Here is a 10205-nt window from a genome sequence, read left to right on the forward strand (position 1 = left end):
TCTGGTACCCACCTCCCTCCCCGCCCTGCCACGGGGGACCTTGGAGTTTGCCTCCCCACCCCCCCGGGCTGTGTGTCACCCTCCCCACTCCCCGCCTCTGAGCTGTGGAGTCCAGAGTCCAAGCTGGCTGGCAGCGGACGGACCAAGGGACGGGGGAGCCTAACGCTGGACAGAGACACCCTGACCCCCAGGACAAGGACCCCCCCAACCGCGCTAACACCATGGACTATGTCAGCGCCCTGGCCCCCGCCTCCCTGCTGCAGTGAGTGGGCTCAGACCCCCCAAACTGGGGGGCCAAGGGGGGCCTTGGGCTGGGGGGCAGGACTGGGGGTGTCACCACCCCCATGGAGGGCCCCTCCCCCACAACATGGGGTGTCAATTCCCCCTACCCCTAGGAATGGGCCATTCTACCCTGACGCCCCCCCTTCTGTGACTTGGTGTGTCCCCTCCTGCCCCCCCTCCACAGAAAAAGCCCCCCCCCAGCAAGGGAATGGTTTCTCCCCCCCTCCCTCCCTGGGGGTGGGCTCTTCCCTCCTGTTCCCCCTCGAGGAGAATGGTTTCTACCACCCCAAAAGGTACCCTGTGTCCCCCAGGGATGATACCCCCCTAACAGGACATTGGACCCCCTCAGCCCCTCCATATCCCACCAATAGGACAATGGGCCCCCCAACCGCCATGTTGCCCCTCTCCCCTCCCCCCCCAACCATGACAATGGTCTGCCCCACCCCAAGCGCCCCCCACTCACCCCCTACCCCCCCAGGTCGGTGTCCAGCGCCGGCTCGGAGCTGACCCGTCGGGTCTGGGCCCCCCGTGCTCCCCCCCAGCGCCCCTTCCGCGTCTGCGACCACCGGCGCAGGGGCCGCATGGGGCTGATGGCCGGGACCCTGCAGGAGCTGCTGGCCAAGGTGAGCCCCCCCCATACCCCGTGCTCCCCCTACTGCCCCCGACTCCATCCCTCACTCCCCCCATACTCCCTCCACTGCCCCGACTCCCCCACCCTGCTACCCCACCACACCCATATTACCCCCCCCATACCCCGTGCTCCCCCTACTGCCCCTGACTCCATCCCTCACTCCCCCCATACTCCCTCCACTGCCCCGACTCCCCCACCCTGCTACCCCCACCACCCCCATATTACACCCCCCATACCCCGTGCTCCCCCTACTACCCCCGACTCCATCCCTCACTCCCCCCATACTCCCTCCACTGCCCCGACTCCCCCACCCTGCTACCCCTACCACCCCCATATTACCCCCCCCATACCCCGTGCTCCCCCTACTGCCCCCGACTCCATCCCTCACTCCCCCCATACTCCCTCCACTGCCCCGACTCCCCCACCCTGCTACCCCCGCCACCCCCATATTACCTACCCCCCCATACCCCGTGCTCCCCCTACTACCCCCGACTCCATCCCTCACTCCCCCCATACTCCCTCCACTGCCCCGACTCCCCCACCCTGCTACCCCCACCACCCCCATATTACCCCCACCGATACCCCCTGCTCCCTCCAGCTCCCCTAACTACCCCACACTGATACCCCTGACCCCCTCGCTCCCCCTACTACCCCCGACTCCATCCCTCACTCCCCCCATACTCCCTCCACTGCCCCGACTCCCCCACCCTGCTACCCCCGACACCCCCATATTACCCCCCCATACCCCGTGCTCCCCCTACTACCCCCGACTCCATCCCTCACTCCCCCCATACTCCCTCCACTGCCCCGACTCCCCCACCCTGCTACCCCCACCACCCCCATATTACCCCCACCGATACCCCCTGCTCCCTCCAGCTCCCCTAACTACCCCACACTGCTACCCCTGACCCCCTCGCTCCCCCTACTACCCCCGACTCCATCCCTCACTCCCCCCATACTCCCTCCACTGCCCCGACTCCCCCACCCTGCTACCCCCGACACCCCCACCCTGCTACCCCCGACACCCCCATATTACCCCCCCCATACCCCGTGCTCCCCCTACTACCCCCGACTCCATCCCTCACTCCCCCCATACTCCCTCCACTGCCCCGACTCCCCCACCCTGCTACCCCCACCACCCCCATATTACCCCCCCCATACCCCGTGCTCCCCCTACTACCCCCGACTCCATCCCTCACTCCCCCCATACTCCCTCCACTACCCCGACTCCCCCACCCTGCTACCCCCGACACCCCCATATTACCCCCCCATACCCCGTGCTCCCCCTACTACCCCCGACTCCATCCCTCACTCCCCCCATACTCCCTCCACTCCCCCGACTCCCCCACCCTGCTACCCCCGACACCCCCATATTACCCCCCCATACCCCGTGCTCCCCCTACTACCCCCGACTCCATCCCTCACTGCCCCCATACTCCCTCCACTGCCCCGACTCCCCCACCCTGCTACCCCCACCACCCCCATATTACCCCCCACCGATACCCCCTGCTGCCTCCAGCTCCCCTAACTACCCCTGACCCACTCGCTCCCCCCGGACCCTCACCCCTCCCCCTGACACCCCTTCCCCACCCTGTGCCCAACCCATTCCTCCACCCCACCAGACTCTGTTACCCCCCGACTCCCCAATCCTACTACCTCCAAAAACCCTCGCTCCCCCCACTTGCTCATGCTCAGACCCTCCATGCTCCCCCCACCCTGCTCCTCCCACCCCGCCGGACCCTCCTGCTGCCCCCACCCCACTCCCCGACCCCCATTGCCACCCCCAGCCCCACCCTGCAGCACCTCACCCAGCCCTGCCCCATTGTCCCCCACTAGCCAGCCTGCTCCTCCCCCTCCTCTCTCCCACTCATCAGCCTGCAGGACCTGGGGGCCAAGCTGAGCCGCCCCCACCCTCCCTGCTCCCCTCCCCCTTCCTGCTCCCCGACCCCCAGCTGCTCCCACCTACAGCTCCTTGCTCCCCCTGCGCCCCACACTGACTCCTTACTGCTCCCCCACCCTTTCCTGCTCTCCCCACCCCCTACACCCTCATTGCTTCCCCGCCCCACGCTCTGCCCCCCATGTTCTCGGGGTGCTCCCCCTCACCGCTCTGCCCCCCACAGGCAATGGAGGCGCTGCTGGTGGCGGGGCTGGCAAGGCTGGTGCTGGAGGAGGACGGGACGGCGGTGGAGAGCGAGGCCTTTTTCCAGACGCTGCCCCCCGACACGGCCCTGATGCTGCTGGGCGCCGGGCAGAGCTGGAGCCCCCCGCGGGTGAGTGAGCCCAGCCACGCCCTCCATCTCCCCCATCCCCCATACAGCCCCTGCAGGGGAGACCCCACAAACACACCCCAGCCCCCCACAACCCCTGCAATGGAGACCCCCGTACGCCCCCCACAAGGGAGATACTGAACACACCAACCCCGTACGCCCCCTAAGGGGAGACCCCCACATGCCTTGGCCCCCATACACAGAGACCCCCATACACAGAGACCCCCACACACATCCTGCCCCCCATATACCTCTGCAGGGGAACCCCCAATTCCCCCTCCCCACATAGAGAACCCCCCTACCGCCCACACAGGAGTGACCCCCCCTCCCAAAGAGAGATTCCCCCACATCCCTACCGAGAGAGACTCCCTATGGACACACACACCCCCAGTCCCTCCCCCTCCCCCATGAGACACATGCACCACACCTGTCCAAAATGATAGCCCCCATGGGACACCTGAGTCCCCCCCACCCCTCACCCACAATGCCCCTCCCCGAGATCCTCCCCATACACCCCCAAACCCTAGATACAGCACCCCAGGGAGACCCAACCCCATAGCGCTCCCCTCTTGCCCCCACAGGTGAGACACCCCATATGCACACCCCCACCCAACTTCCTCCCATATATCCCCCAAGTGAGATCCTCCCCACCCCAGGAGCAGCAAAGGGGGATGGACACCACTCACCCCCTGGGGCAGGGGGAGGGGATGGGGGAGCCCCACAGAGGGAGGTGGACAAAGGGGGGGAGGGATCCTGAGAATGGGGTGGACTTTGGGGGGGAAGTGAAGGGTCATGGCCAGAGCTGGGGGTGGGTGGGAGGGCTCTGACATCACTACTAAGGGGTGTGGCCCGAACTCAGGGGATGACATCACTACCACTAAGGGGTGGAGCTAATGGAAGTGGCCAGCCCAGGGAGTGCTGACATCTCTAGCCCCGCCCCAACCCAGAGCCACACAGCCCCACCCTGCGCCCACGGTGCCAGTGGCTGGCCGGGCCAGGAGTGGGGGGGCCACCGGAGGTCCCCTCCCCCCTGACCCCGCTATGCTGCAGGGAGGAGCTCAGGCCTATGGGTGGAGCCGGGAGCGGCCGCGCCAGGGGCAGGACATCGCCCGCATCACCTTCGACGTCTACAAGCTGGGCCCCCGTGACCTCTTCGGGAGCCTCAACGTGAAGGCCACGTTCTACGGGCTCTACTCCATGAGCTGCGACTTCAAGTGCCTGGGCCCCAAGAAGGTGCTGAGGTGGGTGACAGCCCCCCTGCTGCGCCCGCTCCCCAGAGCGCCCCCCACTGGCAGGGACCGCACCCTGCTCCTGCCTGCACCCCCCCCCGGCAGGGCCCCTACCCCTCCACCCTGATCCCCCCAGAGCCCCCTGCTAGCAGGGACCCCGCCTCTGCCCCCTCCCAGTACCCCCTGCTGGCAGGGGCCCTGCCCCTCCATCCTGATCCCCCCAGAGCCCCCTGCCAGCAGGCATCCTGTCCCACAGCAGGGACCCCGCCTCTGCCCCCTCCCAGTACCCCCTGCTGGCAGGGCCGTCTGCCCTGCCCCGCAACCCACAGCACCCCCAACCGGCAGGGACCGCTGCCTCCCACAAAGCCACACACCCCACACACCCCCGCTCCCCATTCCCACCCCAGGACATCCCCTGTTGGGCAAGGCAGGGGCTGCAAGAGCCTGGAGCTCCCCCCACAGGCAGCACCCCACAGTACCCCCTGCTGGGGCACCGTGCCACCTCTCACCCCCTTCTGCCCCCGCAGGGAGGTGCTGCGAGTGGTCTCGGCTGTGATGCAGGGAATGGGGCAGCTGCTGCTGGGAGCCTCCAGTTACATCCGGCGCCTCCTGGAGGGAGTGGAGACCTGGCACCAGCCCGCCCGGCTCAGCCACTATGAAGACTAAGGCCCTTGGCCTGGCCCCATCCCTCCCCACCCCAGTGAACTCAGTACACCCCCGATGCTGCTGCTATTACAATAAAAAGGCTATTTAAGGCCATTTCCAGACCTCCTCTCTTTCCAAGCACCAACAGGAGCCAGAGAGGGGGCAGCTAAGGGGGTGTGGGGGTTACCGTGGGGCTAAGGGGGCTGGCTGGGGCACGAGAGTCCCCCTGCTGGCTAACCCCCACCTTACACACACTGTAGCAGAGCATGTAGGGAAATAGAAACCTTTATAGAAAATCAGGATTGTAACCACCTCTGTGAGGTTGGGAGCAGACAAGAGGGAGAAAGGAAGTCCAGAGCGGCCCCTAGTGGGGGTGAGTCCTCCAGGATCTCTAGGGTTCAGAACAGATAGTGGGTAGGGATAAGGACCCCAACACAGACACCACCCGTAGTCAGTCCTCCAACATCTCTATGCTTAGGCGCCAACAGGGACATAAAAACTCCACAGCACCCACTCTGGCATTCAGTCCTCCAGGATCTCTATGGGTCAAAGCAGATGCAGGCAGCACCCACTCTGGTATTCAGTCCTCCAGGCTCTCTGGTCAGAAGCAGATGAGAGCATAAGACCCCCACACAGCACTCCTAGTATTCAGTCCTCTATAGTCTCTATGGTTAGGAGCCAAGAGGGCCATAAAAACTCCATAGCACCCATTCTGATATTCAGTCTTCCACAATCTCTATGGGTAGAAGCAGATGTGAGCAGCACCCGCTCTGGCATTCAGTCCTCCAGGATCTCTATGGTTGGAAGAAGAGTCTCTCCTGGTGCCAGAAGGGGCTAGCAATCCCATCACTGCCCCCCAGCATTCAATCCTCCAGAATCTCCGCGAACAGCTCCCTGCGTTTGGTCTCCGCCTCTTGGTGCCGGTCCCAGTCTCGCCGGCGGTTCAGGAAATGGGTCAGGGCGAAGTTCCGCACCAGATGGTGCCCAAAGGGGTCATTGCGCAGTTGCTGCTCCTGCTCGGCTGGGGGAACAGATGGATTGGGGTGAGAGATGCGGCCAACTCTTGGTTGGGGCCCGGGTGCTTTTAACAGCACACAGGAGCGGCCCACTTTAGGACAGGAAGTGATCAGGGATCCTGTATCCAGTCCAGGGATTAGGATGGACTGGCCTGAACTGGGATTCAACCAGGACGCCGGGGTGGGGAGAGGAGCTAGGGCTGGAATTGGGGGGGATGGGAGGGGAAGGGGGCTCTTACCCAGTTCCTGGGCAATCTGTCTCTTGGCCGGCAGGGTGGCCCGGCTCCAGATGGCGTCCAGGACTCTGCTCCCATGTTTGTTGCAAGCCAGAGACACGAAGTGACCCTGAGGACGAGAGGGGAAGAGTCAGATGCGTAGCTCGAGCGCTGCAAGCTTCCCCACAGCAGTGCCCCTGGCCCCGCACTCACCTGGAGCCCGCGCAGCACCTTGCGCCTGGGCTTGCGGCGTACGGAGGGACTGGCCAGGAGGGCGTCGTAGACGTGGCTGCCGGCCGGGCTGCAGGCCAGGGTGACCAGGTCATGCGGGGGGAGAGCGGCCAGGCTTCGCAGCACGGGGGAGGGGTCGGCGAAGTGCAGCAGGTGCTGGAGCAGCAGGGAGCCGTGGAGGGAAACCGAGGCCAGGGCAGGTGGGGGATCAGGCTGAGAGAGAGAGCGGGGAGGGAGGGATAAGGGTGGAGGGCATCCCATCCAGCCCCTATCCTCCAGTCACTGCTCCAGCAGTGATCCACCCTCTCCCAGCCCCCCCACCCCTCCCATTAACCCCCATTTCCCTCCTCCCCCAATAACCCAGTCCCTCCGAGAGCCAACCCAGCCCCCCGCAACTCCTCCACTCCCCCCCCCCCGCTGCTTTATCACTGCCCCAGGGGAATGACCCCTGCCCCTCATCCCAGCTCCATATGTGCCCCCCCTTTTCCCCATACTCACCTGCTCTTCCAGGGGGGGCTGCACCTCCTGGCCCTCCCCCGGGGCGTAGTACACCTCGTAGGGCAGCAGGGAGGCAAAGAGGGGAGCACAGGCTGCCCGCCGGACGGGGGGCTCCCAGCAGTGGAAGGCCTATGGGCAGGAAGGGGGAGCCCGAGATGAGAGCCAGGCGAGGGGAGCAGAAGTGGGGGCTGATCTAGGGGTAGGGTGGCTACTCACCTCCATAAGCAGCTGCAGCGCCTCCTGCTGGCTGGCCCCGCACCGCCGGCAGGCTCCCAGCAGCGCCGTGGCCACGCCCGCATGCCCCTGGGCCAGCACCTCCTCCAGCCCCGGCCCCAGCTCCGCCAGCACCTTCCCCAGCTGGGAGGGAACAAAGGGAGCATCAGGGGGCATGGCCAAGCCTCACACACTAGCTCCTCCCCCCATCAGGTCCAACCTCCCTCCACATGGCCCCCCATTCACCCCCCCACAGCTCCACCCCACTCCCCACCATCTGCCCCATGCCCCCTCCCCCCACACCTCCCCCTCCCTGCCCAGCCCCCGTGGCCCCACTGACCAGCTTGGGGGACGCGGCCCCGATGAGGCGCTGGAGGGTGAAGTTGGCCACCCCGTGGCCCGCCAGCGCCCGCAGCTGGCCCCGGAAGTGCTGGCGGTAGAGCGCCCGCAGCGCCCGCGGCTCCGACACCTCCAGCACCTTGTCCAGCACTCGGCTGCAGATGGGGTCCTTCAGGAACACCAGCAGGGGGCTGCAGGGATCGAGGGGCCGTTAGCCAATCAGACAGCACCGGCTTGGCCCAATGAGACTGCACCCCAACCCGCTTACAGCCAATTAGAGTACACCCATCCAATCACCAGCCACCTGGCTCAGCTCCTGGCAAATCTGAAAGCAGCTGCTCACAGCCTCAGCCATTCATAACCCAGGTAGGCACAATCACCGATCAGAACCAAATCACCAATTACAGCCCACTTGCCCTTCTCCTGACCAATCAAAAAAATACCCTGCCAGCTTCCAGCCATTCACACCCCACCTAAGACAGCTGCTGACCCCATAGCCAATCAGAGCCCTCATGGCCACAGCCAATCAGGAGGCTCACCTGCATCCAGCGGAGGGGTTCCGCGAGCTCAGGTAGCCAATCACGGAGCTGCACAGCTCAGTGCAGGCCTCGGGCAGCTTCCTGTGCAAAACCTCCAGCGCCACCTGCAGGCAGAGGCTGGCGACTCTGTGGGTGATGAACTCTGGGAAGGGGACAGATGGACGGGGTGAGTCATGGGGGTGCCCCCAGCAACTCCAGCCCTGGCCTCTCCCAGCAGGGGGTGCTGTGGGGAGTGGGGCAGGAGTGCCGGCGGTGGGGGTGCTCCCAATCCCTCAGGGGGCGCTGGGATCGGCTCACCTGCGATGTTCTCCTGGAAAGCAGCAATGAACTCCCGCAAGAGGGCCAGGAACGAGTCCGGGACTTCAAACTCCGCCGGCCCCTCGCTCTCAGCTTCAGCCCGTTTCTTGCGTGGGGCGGGGGGCCCTGGGGGGGCAAGATAGGAAGAGCAGGATGAAGGGGACCATCAGGTAGCGAAAGGGGTGACTCTGTGAGTCGTTAACCTGCGGAACTCACGGCCACTGGATATTCAGAGGGCAGAAACAATGAAAGGCCAGGGATGGGGGATCAGTTCCCCCATTCTTCCTACATCCCCTTGTGCTGGACCCTCATGCCTCTGTGGGGCATTCTGCCACCCCCATTCTCAGTCTCAACCCCCACACACACATACTGGGTCCCATTTTACCCTCCCCTTCCCACCTGGACCCCACTGTCCCCCGCAGCTGCTGTACGTCTCCCCACTACTGAGTCCCTTGTCCCCTGCCCCATCACAATGTGCCCCTCCTTGTTCTCTCTCCCTGCCCCCCTCAGTCCCCCACCCTGTTTCCTGCAGTCTCTACCTCCTCTTGATTCTCCCCATCCTCCCTTCCCAGTGCCCCCATCCTCCCTGCCCAGTCCCCACCCCAGACAGCACCCCCCAGTGGTAGTGTGTGGAAGTGACACTGGCCCCGATCAATACTCACCTGTCCCCGAGAGCCCCCGGGCCGCATCAGAGCCGACACGGACTCCCCCCAGTACCTGCAGCAGGGTCCTCACCACGAAACTGGCGTGGGGGTCCCGGGCGAAGGCCCCCAGCTCCTCCCTCACGGCCCGCCCCAGCTGCAGCACCAGCTCCTCTAGCGTCCCAGCATCCTCCTCTCCCAGCAGCTGAGGAGCCCGGAGCAGGGCAGCCTCCAGAACGTGGGCACCACAGGGGTGGCAGGCGGCCTGGCGCAGGGCGGGCAGCAGGGGGCACAGGAGCTGGGCCAGCTGGGCGGGTGAGGCCTCGGGCAGCAGGGCCTGGAGCAGCAGGGAGCCGGAAGGGTCCAGAGCCAGGGGCAGCGCGGAGCCCACCGCCTCCTCCAACACATTGGTAACGAACAGACCTGGGGGGAGAACACAGTGAGACGTACAGCGCCATGCACTCCCCAGCGACCTCCTGGCCCCCATTATCGCCCCCATTATCCTCCCGCCGCCTCCTCCAGCGTATTGGTGACAAACAGACCTGGAGGGGAGAACACAGTGAGAGCCGTACAGCACCGTGCACCCCTGTGACGTTATGAGTGGAATATAATCTCTCATTGAAAGGTAACATAGGGCCAGAAAGAGTTAATTAACTCATAGACTGACCTGACCCAGGGCCAAACTTTATAAAGACTGGTTAGGAAGATATGTAAATACATAGAGCTTTGAAATGCAACCTGCATTGTTAGAGATAGAGGGGTAGATGTTTGCTCAGGTCTTGTAATGTCAGCAAACAAGTCTTGTCGATTGCTATAGCTTTGATTCAGAGATCAAAAAAGGAGTAGTGCTGTAATATTTAGGAAGATACTTGAGTGAAATAGTATTATTGTCTATATGTCTCTTTGAAGGTTGTGGCAACCTGTATCTGAACTCAGAGTAGCAACCGTGTTAGTCTGTATCCACAAAAAGAATAGGAGTACTTGTAGCACTTTAGTCTCTAAGGTGCCACATGTACTCCTGTTCTTTTTGTATCTGAACTGTTTAATGGATAAATTACCCTGTGCTAATTGCCAGGATGTTAGGAGAAGGGAAGTGAAGCCTATTGTTTTCTCAGGCCAAAAGGCTGCTGGAAAAGTATAAAAACCCCAGGACACGATCCTT

General features: G+C 64.0%; 2 protein-coding genes across 2 annotated transcripts; one reads left to right on the forward strand and one right to left on the reverse strand.

The window, feature by feature from the left end:
• The first annotated feature begins 221 nt into the window (after positions 1–221).
• On the forward strand, positions 222–5075 carry CIDEB (cell death inducing DFFA like effector b). The gene is made up of 5 exons (XM_065414567.1): positions 222–262; positions 761–905; positions 3034–3183; positions 4231–4421; positions 4937–5075. The coding sequence occupies exons 1-5, from the start codon at positions 222–224 to the stop codon at positions 5073–5075; spliced, it is 666 nt and encodes a 221-aa protein (XP_065270639.1).
• Positions 5076–5332: 257 nt separating this feature from the next.
• On the reverse strand, positions 5333–9662 carry NOP9 (NOP9 nucleolar protein). Its single transcript, XM_065414548.1, has 9 exons — positions 9065–9662; positions 8403–8528; positions 8106–8247; positions 7568–7757; positions 7231–7371; positions 7015–7143; positions 6499–6729; positions 6310–6415; positions 5333–6075 (listed from the first exon to the last, which is right to left on the reverse strand). Exons 1-9 carry the CDS (start codon positions 9660–9662, stop codon positions 5918–5920), a joined length of 1821 nt encoding a protein of 606 aa, XP_065270620.1. The 3' UTR covers positions 5333–5917.
• Between the last annotated feature and the right edge of the window lie 543 nt (positions 9663–10205).

Source organism: Emys orbicularis, chromosome 12 (assembly GCF_028017835.1).
Source record: "Emys orbicularis isolate rEmyOrb1 chromosome 12, rEmyOrb1.hap1, whole genome shotgun sequence".
NCBI lineage: Eukaryota > Metazoa > Chordata > Testudines > Emydidae > Emys > Emys orbicularis.